Source organism: Eulemur rufifrons, chromosome 24, assembly GCF_041146395.1.
Source record: "Eulemur rufifrons isolate Redbay chromosome 24, OSU_ERuf_1, whole genome shotgun sequence".
Taxonomy (NCBI): Eukaryota; Metazoa; Chordata; class Mammalia; order Primates; family Lemuridae; genus Eulemur; species Eulemur rufifrons.
This window is the reverse complement of record NC_091006.1, coordinates 17201093-17218880: the sequence shown is the minus strand read 5'-3', so window position 1 is coordinate 17218880 and position 17788 is coordinate 17201093. Positions and strand designations below refer to the sequence as shown.

Below are 17788 nucleotides of genomic sequence, written 5' to 3'. Positions count from 1 at the left end.
GAGGAAGGGAAGGAAGCCACCATTGGGGCACAATGTGGAGCCTCTGGCCACCAGAAGGTTCCCACAGGGAACTTTATGGGCAAGAATTTCATCCTTGTCAACAAAGACAGAAGCAAGGAAGTCAAGGCCCAGCCTTCGAAGCCACAATCCAGATTTCCTGGTCTGTGGTGTTGGGGTTGATATAAAAGGACTGTAGATATGACAGTGGCCACAGATTTGGTGGCCTTTGGGTCACAGGAGGGCTCTCATGCCACCTGGCTCCATCACAGTGGATACCGGCAGGAAAAAGTCATTGGTTTTATTTGCTTATTTTTCTTTTCAGATGCAGATGTGGGTCCATCACATCCCTCCAGTCATGGCTAGTGCTCTGTGCAAAGCCCTTCTTGTTTTAGATTTATGACATTCCTCCCTTGTGTTTCCATTGCTTGTTCCATTCTCCCCTTCCCACAAGCAACCACTTACGTATTGGATACGTACCCTTGAATTTTTACTACTTTTAGATAAAGATCTGCTGTGTCACTTTGTGAGTGGGGTGGCACTACAGATCTCCTTATGTTTCTTTTCCTTTTTTTCCCCCTTGCACACAGCACGACGTCTTAAAGATGTGCTCACATCGCTGTGTGCACCCATGGTTCGCTGCCTGCAACTTCTGGTAGTACTCAGTAGTACTGTGGTAGTGTGGTAGGATCATAATTTTTAAAAGCAATTCTCATAAAAACATAACAGGCATGTGCCAATGTTTTATTCAGCGCATTTATGACAAACCAGCAGAACATCAGTGCACATCCCAAGAACCCGGGCTTCGGAGTCAGTTGGTGTGGAAACGGTGTTGAGGCAGCCCACTGCGTTAACACTGGCTGATGTCCTGCACAGCAGTCTAACCGTGACCTCCAGAGTTATCTTCTCTGCCGGAATAAAACTGTCACCGCACCTTGCCAGTTTTGTCCAAGCTTCAGAGTGGTGAACCACCCAGCTGCCAAGCACTTATCAGGCAAAGTTTCATTCCCCAAGAGCAGTATGACCTTTAGGCTGGACTGTTTTAAAAACAATCTAGAGTTTTATAAAGTTGCACAATTGACATTTTGCCTATTCCCAAATTTTCAGACTTTTCCTGAACGTGTGCTCCCCCTCTCCCAGTAACGGACGTTTACGTCGCCCTGATTCTCTGCCATCCCAAGCAACACTCAGAGGACCAGCCCCTCACACGCCTTCCTGTGCATGTCGTGCGTCTCTGGACAGGGCTGGGGGAGTGGGCTCACTAGGCCATGCCGTGTAGAGTTTTGACAAGTACTGCCAGACTGTTCTGCGTCAGTCTGGGTCCCGCCAGCAGGGCGTCTCAAAGCTTCCTACTGCCTGTGTGGAGGGTATTTCTTTGTTTTGCAGGGACCCCCTCCCCGTGCAAGTCTTGACAAAGGCACAGCCCACCACGCCCACCATCGGGTGTTGGACCAAAGCTTCCCCTGGCCTGGGGCTAGGGGGCAGGGAGCGCACATGAAGGCTTCTGATCTTCATCCTCCCAGGAATGTTCTTCCCCAGCTCCTCAACACTAACCACGATGGAGGCTCACCGGACTTTCCACAGAACAGCCTGGCCGAAACTGTCTCTCCAGGGCTGGACGCAGGAAGTGTGTGTGTGAGCACACATGTGTGTTGCTGGGGTCCCCAAAGGGAAACAGGGGCCCGGAGGAGGTTTTCAGAAGAAAGGGATGGAGTCTGAACAGCCCAAACCGGCTGCTGTGCTGTTAGGAGCTGGAGTAAGTACTCTCACTGCCTGTGGGGTTCAGATCCACTAACGTGGCCCCGGCATCCTGCTCTGTCGGTGCCTCAGTTTCCCGATCTGCCCTGCAGGTCACAGTGCACTTTGGGCCACAATGATGGGACGACAGTGCCTGCCTCACTGGATGGTGAAGAGGAATGAACGAGCTGACAGATTTAAGCATTTACAGGATCTGGCCCACGGTTCTCACTTCGTGTCTGCTGTTACTATCAGAGCCTGTCCTCAGACTCGGCCAGGCCCAGTGTCCCCAACCTCTCACTTCCCACGGTCCTCCCATTCCCCTCCTGAGGACCTACAGCAGGTGACATCGCTTCTCCAAGCCTGCTTTCTCTGCTACACAAGCAGACATGGTCACAGGGACCGCCCAGTGCAAAAAGAGAATGCCGCGATAAAAAGGCCCTGAGCCAGGGTAACCTCTTTATGTTTGGTTACCTTACGTTCCCAAAAGGGCATTATTAGCCCGGCTTTACAAGGACACTGAGGCCTAGCAGTTTGCCTCAAGTGCCTGCAACTGTCACCTGTCTTCCTTAACACTGCCTGGCACCCAAACCCTTTCCTGCCCCCGAGGCTTGGAAGGTAGAGCCAGGCTCCAGCTGTAAATGCTGGACAGTCCAGCTGTTGCTTTCCCAGACTCTCTTGCAGCTAGGGCTTGGCCGTAACCTGGTTTTACCAGTCAGACACACCAGTTCTGGACTTTGGGCCAAGAGCTGAGGATGCAAAGAGGACAGCAGCAACTCGTGAAGAGTTCGGCCCCAGCACTCTGGCCAGGCTCAGGCACTGGAAGCACAGGAGCCAAGAGACCAGGTTAAAGCTCGACTCAGGAGGGCTGGTCACACATCAGTGAGGAATGGTCAGACTCAGATCTCTCCTTTTCCACTTTCCAAAGCCACTGCACCCAGTAGAAGCTGGAGGTTTCCTACCTGGAGAGAAGGAACCAGGGTCTGGACTCTAGGACTCCATGTTGAACCAAGGACAGGGCAGAGATGGCACCCTAAAAAGACAGGGCTGGCCAAAGCCTGCACCCAACAGTGAGCCACCCCCAGGCCCCCCACACCCGACCCACAGCTGTCAGGCTGCACCTTGCCCCCAGGTGGAGAACTCCTCTCTTAGCAAAATGGGCCACCAGAGAGACCTACTGACACTGATATTTGGGTTCCCCAATGAAATGGAGTGACCTAGCCAAAGTAACACCCTTAGCACAGGAGGTGGAGAACCACTATTATTACTGATGGATGTGGAAACTGACCTGCATAAAGGCACATGGCCAGGAAGGTGAGGGGCTGAGATGTAGACCTGAGTCCATTTGGTGCCTGGCCAAGTCCCTTCTTTGAGCCTCACTGTGCCTCTGGATGATGCAGGTGGGGATGGCCCACTCCCACCCAAGCATCCCTGAGCTGCTTCCCAGGGCTGAGCCCAGACTCCAGGGCCTCCCTCACACCAGGAGGGTCTGAGAGGGGGACAAGAAAGGGAACCCCCGAGCCCCTGCGCCCCAGATGCTCAGCCCTGGAGGGCAACCTTGTCAGACAGAGCCTCGGACTTGGTCTACACACTGGGTCAGTGACTTTATTACTCTCTGGATGCTGGTGAATTGTCCCCAACGAGCAGGCATGTCTGTCCGACTCATGTCTCTGGGTCACAGGGAGGCCAGGGCAACCCAGAGTTCACAGTCAGCACAGAGTCAGAACCAGCGCAACTCCCCTCCCCTGACCCCACCTGCCCTTGTTCACCAGGCAAGATCCAGACCCCTTTCTGTCATCCTCCCTTCATCAAGGGGGCCAAGGCCCCTGCCCTCACCGAGTTCCTCTTCTCCGTGCTGGAGCCCAGGGCCTCCATCTCAGCTCTCCAGGGAGGGGCTGAGGGGGAGAGGGAGGCTGGGCTGAGAGAAAGAGAGAGACAGAGAGAAAGAGCGGGGGGAGATCATCCGAAGGAGGCACCCTTCACAGGGCGGAGAGGAGAAACCAGGAAGGGAGAAGAGGAGGGGTGGAAGTGAGACAAGGGACAGGACAGACTGAACCAGAGCCAGCAAGCGCAGCCAAGCTCAGACAAGAGGAAAAGAGGAGAGGGGCTGAGCAGGAGCAGAGAAAGCGCTGGAGGGAAGAGGGAGGAGTGGCCCCTGGTGCGGGCCACTACCCCAGGGGCCAGGGTGGGAAGGGCCCCCCACCCTCGGGGCTGGGCGCTGCCGGCGCCTGCACACTGGCACTGGCCGCCGCCCGGCCGTGGATGCGCTGGTGGCGCAGCACGTGCTCACGGCGCCCAAAGCCCTTGCCGCACTCCCAGCAGGCGAAAGGCCGTGCGCCGGAGTGCGTCTTGCGATGGCGCACGAGGTGCTCGCGCCAGTAGAAGGTCTTGCCACACTCGCAGCACGCGTGTGGCTTCTCGCGCGCAGGCAGTGGGCGCAGGGCCGGCCCGGGGCCGCCGGGGTGTGTGCCGCGGTGGCGCCGCAGGTGCTCCTTGCGCCGAAAGGCCTTGCCGCACTCGGGGCAGGCGTGTGGCTTCTCGCCAGAATGGCTCTGCCGGTGGCGCAGCAGGTGGGCTGGCTTCAGGGACGTCTTGCCGCACTCCGGGCAGGAGGTCCCGCTTGGGGCTGCCAGGAAGGCAGGCAGGCCAGGAGCCAGTGGAGCCAATGGGGGACTGCCAGGCTCTTGCTTATAGGGGCGCACGAGCTGGGAGTCCCCCGATGCTGGCACCTCAGCCCCAGGGGCCGTGTCTCCTGCCGGGTAAAGGCGCAGAGTCAGGGCTGCATGAGAGAAGAGCCGGCGCAGCTGGGGAATGCTGGGGTCCTCTGTACCGAGCACAGCGCCTGGTGTACAGTCAATGCCTAATGCACAGTGGATGGATGATGGATGAATGATGGGATGATTGATGACAAATGATGAATGGATAATGGATGGATGATGGATTAATGGATGATGGATGAATGATAGATGAACAGATGATGACTGGATGACAGATGAATGGATGATGGATGAACAAATGGATGGATGGATAGATGGACAGATTATGGATGGATGGATGGATGGATTGGTGTGAGGAGGGAGTGGGGGTGGGGATGGGTGAATGGGTGAAGAAAGCGGGTAAACAGATGACTAGCTGGGTGGAAGGGTAGATGGCTAGCTGGATGGCAGGCAAGTGGTGGAGGAACAGATAGGTGGGTGGGTGCTGTATGAGGCAGGGGGTAAGGGGTGGGTATCTGGGTAGACAAATGGGAAGTGGGTAAGTGGGGATGGCTAAGTTGGGTGGAGAACATTTCCTTTTTCCTGGCTTTCAATCTGCTGTATGGAATTCCAGGGAGATAAGCCAACTTTGCTTTATCTGTTGAACTTCCTGAGCTCAGCTCAATCGATGCTCTCCCATCTGAAAGGCTGCAACTGATCTACCAGCACTCAGCTCCACACCAGCTGCCATACTTTGTGCCTTCCACTGCCTGTTTTGCCTTCTTTTTTAGAGGTGCACCATGGTGCTCCCCTCTCCCCTAGTGAGGGTGCTAGGATGGAGCCAGCTCCACCACCAGCTTCAAGGGCGGGTATGGGCGCCAGGTGCGGCCACTGGCACAAGAGCACAGCACCCCCAGCAGCAGCGAATGGGCCAGGAAAAGCAAGTGACTCCACTGGAGCCAATGAGAGCAATTCTGGGACGTTCCTGCGACAGTGAGAGGCTGCCCCTTCATTGAGTATTGGATGTAAATGCTCAAACTACCTAGGTAAAATCCTAGCTGTGTCAGCACCAGGCAAGTCCTTTCATTTTGCTGTGCCAGGGTTTCTGTAGCTACAGAATGATAGTAGTCTACGGCCATACCACCCTGAACGTGCCCGATCTCGTCTGATCTCGGAAGCTAAGCAGGGTCGGGCCTGGTTAGTACTTGGATGGGAGAACGTGATAATAATGCCACGTCTCTAGAAGGGTTGCTGTGGGGTTTCAATGAGATGGCCGGGCAGTCCCTGGCTCACGCCCACAGGTGATACTCATCATGGGGCACTCATCATCCTGTAACTGACCTGCCCTCCTAGCTCTGACACCACATGCCTGCCATGAGCTCCTTCAGGACAGGGGACGTCTATGTCAGCTCTAGCCCTGGTGCCAGGGTCATTCACTGAACAAGAGAGTGATAGCAGGTCATCGATCTCTGGCTCAGGTGAGAGACAAAGGAGCTTTGGTGCTGGAGACGGTAAGAACATGGGACAAGGGAGCAGCCGCTCACCTAGGGGAATCATCCCATTCTCTTCCTTTCCAACACCAACCCCAGAGCCTTCTGCCATATCCCGAGGTGCCCCCGTCGCTGAAGACTGTTCTGGGGAGGTCGCTGGTCCCTGAAATGAGAGACACCACATTCCAAATTGAGAAACCTGATACTGGCGTGTATTTCTCTCCCCTCCCTCCCCACCACCTTGCACCAGCCATCATATCCTATCATTTTCCCTGGGGGAAGCCAGCTGCCGTGTTGGAGGCTCAAGCCCACCTATGCAGAGGCCACGCGCAAGGAACTGCGGCCTCCTGCCCACCGCCAGGCAAGGGAGCCCTCTTGGAAACAGTCAGCCTTCCGATGACAGCCCAGCCACACCACAGCTGTGACCTCGTGACAGACTGTGAGCCAGGCCCTTGAGTCTAAGCCGCTCCCAAACTCCTAACCCACAGAAACTTCTGAGATGACAGATGTTTACTGTTTCAAGTCCCTAAGTTTGGGATGGTTTGTCATGCACCAACTGGTAACTAATACACCTGCTTTAAATCTTACTTTAGCTTCTTTCTGCCCTTTGGATAAAGAGCAGACTCCTTAACAAAATGCAGAACATGTAAGCTATTTTTAACTCTGAAAAAAAGAAAACTAAGTTCAGAAACAGAATTTTTCCCAGCTCAGACAGCAGGACAGCTGCTGAGCAGGACCACACCAGCCGGGAAGTTAAAGAAAAAATTTCAGACTGACTCTGCTTTGGGGTTCTTCACACTACTGTAATCGTTCCTCAAGCCCATGCCCCCAAGAAGAGAAGATCGGAATTCTTCTGGTGCCGATGGATGAGAGTTGGCCTGTGAGTTATGCCCCTCAAACCCGTTCTCCCATTTTACGTGTTTCAAATCCTTTTGGATGATCGTCATAGGTAACTGGTGTTGGGATCGAGGGCGTCTCGCATGGGCTGTTCCCTCTGAGCTTGCGCTAAAGCTTCCCCACCGTGGTGTGTCTCTGGTCACTTCTTCCACTCCCACCCCCACCCGGCCAGCCAGCTCACCCAGCGCTCCTCCAGCAGGGCCACGGCCTCCTCACCGCTCTGGGGCCGCCGGCTGCACACCCAGGCCTGCGTGTCCGCGGGCAGCGCGTTCAGGAACTGCTCCAGCACCAGCAGCTCCAGCATCTGCTCCTTGGTGTGCACTTCGGGCCGCAGCCAGTCCCGGCACAGGGCGCGGAGCAGCCCCAGCGCCTCGCGCGGGCCTGGCGCGTCGCCCAGGTGGAAGCGGCGGAAGCGGTGCCACGGCGAGTCCAGAGTCAGGCCCTCGGCCCGGGCCTCCTGCTTCACCGGCGGGGCCGCGGCCTCCATAGCGCCTTCGTGCGACGGCAGCCTGCGGAGTCAGCAGGTTGAGACGCCCGCGGTGCCTCAGTTTCTTCCCTGAGCAGACCCATGAGACTGGGCTGAGGAAAGAGTGACTGCAGCTCCCCCTCCTGGACCAAGCAGAGTCAAGTTCTGGGCCTGCCCCTCCCCGGGGACACCCAGGCACCTCTGTGCCTCAGGGTCCTGCGGCCTCGGGTGAGGACTCAACAAGAAAATACACAAGGGCTCACAATGGATCTGGCGCAGCGAGTTCCTACTGGCACGGTCCATATTAGACTTGTTCTGCCCTGACTGTGGGCCAGGCCCTGTGGCCCCTGCGGCAGACACTTTAGGGTGCCTACTCAAAAACTACCCCCCAACCTCTTCCTCACTAACTGCTAGGACTGAACTGTGTCCCCCCAAAATTCAAGTATTGAAGTTCATCCAGTGTGACCATCTTGGAGATGAGGACCGTAAGGAGGTAGAGTTAAATGGGTTCATAAGGGTGGGGGCCTAATCGAATAGGACTGCGGCCTTACAAGAAGAGGAAGAGACACCAGAGATCTCTTTCTCTGCCAACATGAGTGCACAGGGAGGAGGCAGTCTGCAACCAACCATGCTGGCACCCTGACCTTGGACTTCCGGCCTCCAGAATTAAACAACAGTCTGTTTAGGCTGCTATGACAAAGTACCACAGACTGGGTGGCTTACAAACAACAGGCATTCATTTATCACAGTTCTAGTAGCTGAAACTCCAAGATCAAGGTGCCAGCACCGTCGGGTTTGCAGACGGCCACCTCCTGTGTCTTCGCATGGCAGACAGCAGAGAGACTGCCTCTTCTTATAAGGCCACACTAATCCCATATGTGAGGGCTCTGCTCTCATGACCTCATCACCTGCCAAAGGCCCCACCTCCTAACACCATCACAATGGAGATGAATTGGAGGCGGAGGTCACAAACACTGAGTCCATAGCACAGCCCGAACATGCCACTACAATGATGGATCCCCAATCATGTTTGAGTGTTAGCAAATGTGGCAGACTACCAAGAGTTCCCCAGCATCCATCTGTCCCTCTCCCCTTTTTGTGATACCGCCATGCCCCTAGGAAGCCACCTGCCCTGGTCTTTCTCCTTCCCCTTCCTGAAGGCGAGAACACAGACTGGCCATAGCTTTGCCTGAGAAGATAATGGCTACAGCCTAGAGCAGTGGTCCTGACTCCCTAGGGGACATCTGGAAAAGTTTGGAGACATTTTCTGACTGTGGGGACAGTGGATGGGGGGGAGTGATGCTGTTGGCATCTAGTGGGGGGAGGCCAGGGATGCTGCTCAACACCTTACAAAGCACAGGACTTGCCCCCCACAGCAAAGAATGACCCAGCCCCAAATGTTAATAGTGCCAAGGTTGAGAAACCCTGGCCTAGAACAGTGGACCTGGGATGGCCTGGGGACCCCTGGAGTTTCTGTGACATCAGAACTGTTTTCATGATAAAACTAAGAGGTTATTTGCCTCTTCCACTCTCATTCTCTTGCGAGCACACAGTGGGGTTTTCTAGAGGCTATGTGGCCACAGGTTGAGTGCAGAAGGAGATACAAGACCCAGCTCTCTTCAGAGTCAGACATGGAAGAGATGTGTAAAAAAATAATGCCATGTTTTTAATTTTTTGTTTTGAAAAACATGGTTATTTTTCATTTAAAAAATATTATGTATGTTAACATGTGAAATGTTTCTTATTGCTATTTTTAAATGCATTAATACTTTGAAATTTTCTCAGTATTAGTTTCTAATATGACACATATCAATAGATATAACCCCCATAAATAAAAGCGCTTTAGGGTCTTCAATAATTTTTAAGGGTACAAAGGGGTTCTGATTTCTAAATGTTTGAGAACCACTGGCCTAGCAGCCTGCCTTTTAAAAATAAAATGTTATTAGCACTTGGCAACACCCATTTGCTTACACATAGTCTGTGGATGCTTTGGAGCTACCAGGGCACAGCTGCAACAGAGACCCTGTCACCTGCAAGGCTGCCCACGAGGCCAAAATATTTACTATCTGGCTCTTCACAGAAAAAAATCTGCTGACACCCGATTTCACGGGCAGTGGACGACCAGGACAGAAGAGACACCAATGACTCCATGGGGCTCAGGCACCAAACCGTCCCAGAACACCGCTGGACAGTTAGGAGAAAAGAGTAAGTTCTATCTTATTAATATTTGAGGCACTGTATCTTGGGGTCTCTTTGTTACAGCAGCTTGCCCTGTATTATAGGACTCCAGGGAAGTCCCCCTGACCACAAGGCAGAGGGCTGGACACGTGATCTGGTTCCGGCCAGTGAGATCTAAGAGGAAGTCTGTGTTTGGACGATTTTCCTCCTGATACAAGGTGAGCTAATTAGGGCTCCCTCTGTCTGGAGCTCCTCCCTGTGGGGGGAAGGCACTGTGTGGACCCCACAGCCATGCAGTGACCATTAGAGGAAAGCCAAGAAAACCAACAATGTCTTACCTACAATGTCCATTAGACTCATAACAGAAAGGTCCACTCCCTGCTTTTGTTACATCAAGGAAACCTCTATAGGTCTGGCCCTGTTCTGAGACCACTGCTGGAGGATGGAGAGCCACTCCACACCTTTAGCGTCACAGTAACTCCGTGGATGGGTGATGCTCACAAAGGTGGAAGTTAACTGACCGCGTACTTGCTCATGACACCTCTTGGAATCCTTGCAGCTGCCCTTTTCCAGGAATGTTCTGCTGCCAACTCCATTTTGTGGCAGATAAAAGATCAAGAGAGAACATCTTTTAGCTCAAAAGTACAGGGTATGCAATGGACTGAACGGCTGCATGCCCCCCAAATTCATGCAGAAATCTTCACCCCAAGGTGATAGCATTAGGAGGTGGGGCCTTTGGGAGGTGATGAGGTCATGAGGGTGGAGGCTCATGAATGGGATGAGTGTCTTATAGAAGAGACCCCAGAGAGCTCTCTCACCACTTTCTACCACGTGAGGATACGACAAGAAAGAGGCCTTCTGCAGCACAGAAGTGAGCCCTCACCACCACCCGACCACGCTGGCACCCTGATCTCAGACCTTCAGCCTCCAGAACCGTGAGAAGTCAAAAGTTGTTCATAAGCCACCCAGATATTAGTCACAGCAGCCCAGACTAAGACAGGCTGTGGGGGCAGAGCTGAAACGGTCCCTTAGATAATCTAACTCCAGAGCCTGTGCTCTTGACCACCATGTTGTTGACCACAGACGTCGTCTCATCACTGGGATGGCCACCACAAGACCCCCAGGTGTCTCTCTGCTGCTACCATCCTAGCGTAAAATCACTCCACAGTAATCACAAAGATTTTTTTCTTCAACGTAAACCATATTATGTCACTTCTCTGCTCAATACCCTCCAACTGCTTCCTGTGATACTCAAAATAAAACCCAAACTCCTTACTATGGCCACAAGCCCATGCACTATCTGGCACCTGCCCACCTTGCTCATCTCTTAGCCCTCTCTCCTTGGTTCTCTGGACTGCAGCCACACTGGCCCCTCTTTATTCTCTGAGACTTGAGGCCAGCTCCTCCTACCTCAGGCCCCTTGCACTTGCTGTTCCCTTCCCCTGGATGCCTTTTCCCCCGATCTTTGCTCAGCTGGCTCCTTCTCATCATCGAGGTCCCAATGCAATTATCCCCTTGGGGAGCCTCCCCAGCCCAGCTGTTCTAACGCTGCACCCATGCCCCCTTCCTCCCAGCTGCTCTCTACCATGCACCCTTATTAATGTTCTTTTAGTATTTAAGAAGATCTGGAGTTACCTTACATGTGTGTCTTCCCTCATGAGAATTTAAGCTCCATGAGGGGAAGAGACCCATATTATTCCCAGCCCAGTGTCCTGGCTGGCACCCAAAGAGAGTTTATAGGATGCCCAATCCCATGAGGTTGGTATTATTACCCCATGTTGCAGATGGAGAAAGTGAAGGCATCTTGCCCAAAGTCACTGAGCTACTAAGTGGCAGAGCCTGAACTCACACACCCATGTCTGTCTGGCTCCAGAGCTAGCCTACAGCGTCACCTCCCACCAACCCTTCAACTCTGGGATTGATTAACCTGGGAGCAGGCAGGAAGGGGCCAAAGTGAGTCTCAAAAGCTGCACAGAAACCTGCTCTGCTGTGAAAAAGATCCCTCTGGAACTGGAGAGCAGTTTGAGCCAGAGAGCAGGGCCACAAGCATCAAGCTGACCAGGCTTGCAATCTTGGCAGGGAACACAGGTCCCCACATCCCAGGCTGTCTAGAAAGTGTGCTCTTTGGGGAAAGGACCCAGTTGGACACTACTCTGGGTCCCTGAGGTCACCCAGCACAAGGCCTGCCCCCAAGAAAGCACATACTAAATGATTAAATAAAGCCATTCCACCATGTAAATCCACCCCATTGTCCTATAGGTGCCCTGTGCTACCTGCACTGAAGCAGCTGTAACCCCGCATAGCATGATCCAGACCAGAGCCAGGAGCCCTGGAGCCAGGAGTCAGCCAACGAGTGGCATGTATCTTACATTGCTCCACCAAACCTTCCCAACAGCACTGTGAGTTGGGGAGGTGGGTCCCACTTTACAGAAGGAGAATAGACACTCAAGAGTGAGAGAGCCAGGAATCAAACCCAGAGCCAACTCCAAAGCCCATGGCACCAGTACCTATGCAGGCTGGATTAACATCATGGCTAAGACTCAGGCTCTAGAGCTTGGCAGCCTGGCTTCAACTTTTAGCTCTGCCACTCATCAGCTGTGTGATCTTGAACATGTGACTTGCCCTCTCTGAGCTTAATTTCTCCACCTGTAAACCTGTCATATAGGACTAATCTCAAGAGGGTGCTGGGAGCATGAGTTAGGAGTGGTGCAGCAAAGAGAAAGTGCTCGATGAAGCCTGGTTCATATACTCCAGAGTTTGCCAGCCTCGGCATTAATGATATTTGGGACTGGACAATTCCATGTTGTGGGTTGCCATCCTGTGCAATGTAAAATGTTAAGCAGCATCTCTGCCTCTTTCCACTAGATGCCAGTAGCACTTCCCCAGTTGTGACAACCAAAAATGTCTCCAGACATTGCCACATGTCCCCCAAGGGACAAAACCACCCCTGGTTGAGAGCCACTAGCCCATTGGACAAATATTTACTTACAGCCCAAGGGCTCTGGAGCAAATTCCACGTCTACCTCCTACCAGCTATGTGTCCTTGGACAAGGTACAACAGCACCTTTTACACACTGTATCTCCATTTCCTTGGCTGTAAAATGATATAAAGAAAACAAAAATGCTGAGAACAGTAGCTGGCTAGTGAGTAATCGCCAGCCAGTTAGCCTCACTTTGTCCCAGCTCACCGTGAGGTGCTAAGGGACACTACCGCAAACAAAACAGATTAAAATATAAGTATAAATTGGAATAGTCGTTAAATATAAAAGAAGGTAACTCCATCCTGACTGGGGTAGAGGTGGATGGTGGGCAGTTTCAGATGATAATAGCAAACGCAGTCTTTAAGCACTTTACACATACTGACGAATTTAATCCCTCGCAACAAGCTCATAAGGTAGGTGCTCTTAATCAATAAAGAAATAAAACAGGGCAACGATTATTATCCTCGGGAATCTCACAACTCTATAAAAGTGCAACTGCGCTTGTAAAAACAGCGCTCCAAATGAACACCTGCACCGTACCCATCTTAGACAATAATAACCTTCCCCGAAGCCCCTTCCCGCAAACCTTTCCGAAGGGGTCTGGTCCCGGAGCCCCTTGACTCCTTTGTAGGGTCCAGCTTCCCACCCAGCTTTCATCTCTCGACCCACCCCCTGCTGGGATCCCCTCCCCCTCCCTATGCCCTCCCCCACCCCCTCCCTCGGTTTCTCTCTCCCGCTTTCACTACCTCGGGGATCCACGGCCCCCTCCCACGTCCCGACCCTCCCCCTCCCCCAGGTCCCCTCCCCTTTCACTCAACCACCTTCTCATCCCCTCCCCCAACTCCCCCATCCCTCCCGCCTCGGCCCCGGGACCCTCTCCCCACAGCTGGTCCCTCCCTCGTACAACCGCCCCCCCACCCCTCCCTCCTTTTCCCCCCAGCTCACCTCACTCTCCCAGGCGAGGCCCCCCAAGCCCCCTCAGTTTCTCGCACATGCGCACAAAGCTCACCGGGACTCCATGCCCCGGCAGGCTTTGCGCCAAACTCACTCGTCCCCCCTCCCCCAGCCCAACACTTGGAGTCGCACATTCCGCCCGACAACCTCCTCCCCCGGCCTCGTCAGGAACTACACTTCCCAGGAAGCATCGCGGCAACGGCAGCTTCCCTCGCGAGGCGACCGCACACGCCCGTCCGTCCCCGCATGGCGCTCCCGGCAGCGCCAAAACTACATTTCCCGAGATGCATCGAAGCTCGACCAGTGGCCCATTGGCCCTCTCGGGGGCCAAGAGGCGAGGCCGGAGCGCGTCAGGCTTCGGACTACGTTTCCCAGATTGCATGCGGGGCTTCCCAGGGGCCTGCGTGCGGGCCTCGGGCATGCGCAGACGTGCCGGGACGAGCAGAGAGACAGCGATGCCATGGCGGCGTTGTCGTGGAGACTGGAGGAGGCTGGGCACTGCCTGCACTTGGGAGGCAGGGCCTCCGGGACTCGAGAAGCGGGCAGGCCAGGAAGAGGAGGAGGAGGAGGAGGAGGAGGAGACTGGCCAGAGTTCTCCGCCAATCAGGAGTGCAGATAGGTCTCCTTGACAACGGGTCGCGTTTTTCGTTCTCCTACCCACTGGGGCAGAACTAAACAAGGTTGGTGCCAGGAATCTGGACGTAAGCGGGCGGCCCTCCGGTTCTAGGGTGAGCAGTGGCTCAGGAGGGGCCGACCTGGGGCGCCGGTTCGGTTCTGCCTGTGTGAACCTGGACCTGACACCGTCCTATCTCTGGCCTTGGTTTCCCTTCCAGTAAACGGGAGTGGCGGGGGGAGAGAATCTTGAAGTGCCTATTGGCCAGGCTACTGCCCCATCCCGGGGCCTCAGTTTCTCCATCTCAGAAATGGGAAGAAATCCTAAGAGATGAGTTGAAGCTCTGAATCCAGACGGTTACTGGCCTGATTATGGCTCATAGTACAAGCCAAGTGTTCCAGGGCTGGTCCTACCCTAGCCTGCAGCGTGTTTCCTCCTCTGCACAGTAAGGGATGAGAATCCCCCTCCTCCACTTGCTGGACTCCTCATCATAAAAAGGTTGGCAGTGGCTGGCACATAACAATTGTTCACTAAACGGAAGTTCTTGTTCTTACCAAATTCACAGATGGACAATAACTTTCCCCCCAGGTTTCACAAGTGATTAGTGGCTGACTCAGAACTTCCTGACTAACCTCCTTATGGTGGCCTAACCTGCCCTGGCCCACCTGTCTGTCCCCTCTCCCCTCCTTGCTTAATGTCTTCCACTCACACTAGCCTCTTTTCTGCTCCTAGAACACGCTGATCTTGTTCCCACTTATATCCGATGGCCTACTTGACATCTCCACTTGGATTTCATAATAGGCATCTCCAACCTAAGGAGGGCAGTAGAGAATTTTTCACTCCCTCCTGGCCGTGCAAAGAAACTTGTTTCTTCCCACTACTCTGCCATCTTAGAAAGTCCATCATTCACCTAAATGTTCAGGCCCAAAATGGAAAGGTGCCCCTTGATTCTCCTTTTTCATCACTCCCCACATGCAATCTATCAGCAAGTCCTGTTTGCTCTGCCTTCAAAATAGAGTCAGAATTTGTCCACTGCGCTCTCGTCTGCTGCTACTACCTGGTCTAAGTCCCCATGGCCTCTCTGGACATTGTCCTGCTTCCACTGTGGCCTCCTCCCACCCCTGCCCCTCAGTCCCTGCTCCACTCAGCAGCCAGGAGGACCTTATTTTTTTATTGTGGTTATATACATATAACATAAAATTTACCATTTTAATCATTTTTAAGGTTTTAAGTGTACAGTTCAGTAGCATGAAGTACATTCACATTATTGTGTAACCATCATCCATCTCCAGAACTCTTCATCTTCCCAAACTGAAACTCTGTACCCATTGAACAAAAACTCCCCATTCCTCCCTCTCCTGAGTCCCTGGCAACCACCATTCTATCTTCTGTTTCTGTGATTTTGACTACATAAATATCTCATATGAGTGGAATTGTACAGTATTTGTCCCTTTGTGACTGGCTTGTTTCACTTAGCATAATGTCCTCAAGGTTCATCCATGTTGTAGCATGTGTCAGAATTTCCTTCTTTTTTAAGACTGGATAGTGTTCCACAGCGTGTGTAGACCACATTTTGTTTATCCATTCATCAGAGGAATCTTTTTAAAAACTTAAATAGGGTCATGTCACTCTTGCTTTAAACCCTCCAGTGCAAACACTTGACCGTGGCCTGCACAGTCCTACATGATCTGCCTTCAGACCCAGAGTGCCTCTAGCTTATATAGTCCTTTGTGCGTCTTAGACAAGGGCACCCTCAGGAGCACTGCAGACTTGCGCCGGGGCATGGAGCTTGGCAAGCAGATGGGGAGGAACATTTCAGCCACCACTTCCTGCTTGGCCAGGTGCCCACAGGCAGTACACAAGGCTCACACAGGCCTTCAGCCCAGCACCACTTTCCCTCTTGATAACCATGCTGCAACACATTGCCCACCTTTAAGTTCCTCTAATGCAGTGGCTCTCAAAGTCCGATCCCCAGACCACCTGCACAGCACCACCTGGGAACTTGTTAGAAATGCAAATTCTTGGCCCCTACCTGGGACCCCCTGCATCTGAAACTCTGGCGGTGGCCTAGCAATTTTTTTAATGAGCCCTCCAGGGGATACTGATGCACGCTCATGTGCATCCATGCATCCTGCCTGCACACTAGAATAGTCATAGGGTTCCTGTGAGGATTCGTGTGTTAATACATGCAAAGCATTCAGAACACTGCCTGGCTGAGAGTAAGTATTCAGTAAATATTAGCTATTTTTACTTACCCTTCAGTTGAATAACTAATAAAAAAAAGTCCAACCCAGGTGCGAAATTGAATATTCCCTTCTCCCCTCAACATACATGTAACAAAAATAGTTTATTTTACCACGATATTGTCTACTCATCATTTGTTCAATTCATATGCATTGGGTACCTGTTATGAGACAGATATTGTGTGTGCACAAAGGATACAGGGGTAGACAGGGCAAACTGAATCCATACATATCACCTTGATGATGTGTGCAGTGTCCACACACCACCATTCAGGACATGGCCTAATAACATGCAACATGTATATTGCTAAGGAATGGAACAAAGGAACGACTTTCTGGAATGTCCTTCCTCCACTGCTTTACCTAGTAACACTGTATTGCGTTGTAATATAACCCCAGGAGATCAGTTCAGATATCACTTCTTCCAGGAAGCCTTCCCAGACCACCCTCACCCCAGTAAGTCTGGACCAAGTGCCTCATCGGAGCTTCCACAGAGCCCCCTCTTTCTTCATCTTGTGCTCTATTTTTTTGTAACTGCTCCACCCACCACCTGGTGAGCAACTCAATCATATGAAGACCAACTCTGACTGTGGCCTGCCATACCCCAGTTCCCAGCTCAGGGCCTGCCTGTGAATGAGTAAATAAGAGTTGAAAGAAAGAGGTTCTTACCCTACTTCCCAGGCCTGAGGGCGAGAATTCCTTTGGCAGCAAATTTAGCTCATACCTTCCTAAAGCTTCTTGGCTCCTTTGTAGCAGTGCTGTAATTATTACTCCAAATAATAATTAACGTTCTCTTTGTCTGGTGCTTTGAAGCATTGGGATTCCCCCAGGGCAGGGATGGGGTTTGGTGCATCTCTGGGTCTCCAGGCCCTGGTGCCCTGGAGGCTCAGCTTCTGTTTATTGGATAAACGGAGGAAAATGGAGGATGGATGAGCGTGTAAGCGTGGGAGGGAAAGAATGAGCAGAAGGAGCAAGTGTCACATCAGTGTCAACCTGTGCCCCACAGTGGGGACTCCTGGGGGGCTGGATTTGAACATGAGTCATCTTTGGGTTCGCAGCCCCTATGAAATGTTTGAAAGTGGATCATTAAATTAATGAATGAATTGCTTAATGATGGGATCACACTCCCCCTTGGGAGGTGGCAGAGCAGATCAAAGCATCAGCCTATTTTACAGTTGGGATTACGGAGGCAAGTGCACTTTCCCCAAGTGACACAGCAAAAGAAAGGCAGAGGTAGGACCAGACCCAGGTTTTATGGCCAGCAGCAGATGTGAGCCTTATCTCACAGATGGGGAAACCAAGGCTCAGGGAGGGCATCCTGAGGCCCCAGCCCAGCCCCGGCAGCAGGTTTTCCACTGGCCTGGATAGCTGTTGTCTTCCTCAGATGCCCAGGGAATGAGCGGGGCCTACAGTAGGAGGGCGTCAAGCCTTCTCACCCTCACTGACAAGGCAGAGAATTCCTTGGAAAGTTCTTCCCAATTGTATCCTGCAATGCCTGGCCAGAGTAAATGCGGTTCCTCAGAGGTGGATCCTGTG

The 17788-nt window shown here is 52.8% G+C and overlaps 1 protein-coding gene across 3 annotated transcripts; it reads right to left on the bottom strand.

Annotated features, from left to right (window-relative positions):
• Window positions 1-792: 792 nt before the first annotated feature.
• Window positions 793-13521, bottom strand: ZNF444 (zinc finger protein 444). Of its 3 annotated transcripts, none has more exons than XM_069456878.1 (4): window positions 13388-13521; window positions 6999-7326; window positions 5975-6083; window positions 793-4486 (listed from the first exon to the last, which is right to left on the bottom strand). In XM_069456878.1, exons 2-4 carry the CDS (start codon window positions 7302-7304, stop codon window positions 3903-3905), a joined length of 999 nt encoding a protein of 332 aa, XP_069312979.1. In that variant the 5' UTR covers window positions 7305-7326; window positions 13388-13521; the 3' UTR covers window positions 793-3902. The 3 variants fall into 3 exon arrangements, with proteins under 3 accessions (XP_069312979.1, XP_069312981.1, XP_069312980.1); XM_069456880.1 differs by having other exon boundaries at window positions 793-4483; XM_069456879.1 differs by lacking the exon at window positions 13388-13521 and adding an exon at window positions 13029-13074.
• Window positions 13522-17788: the final 4267 nt, after the last annotated feature.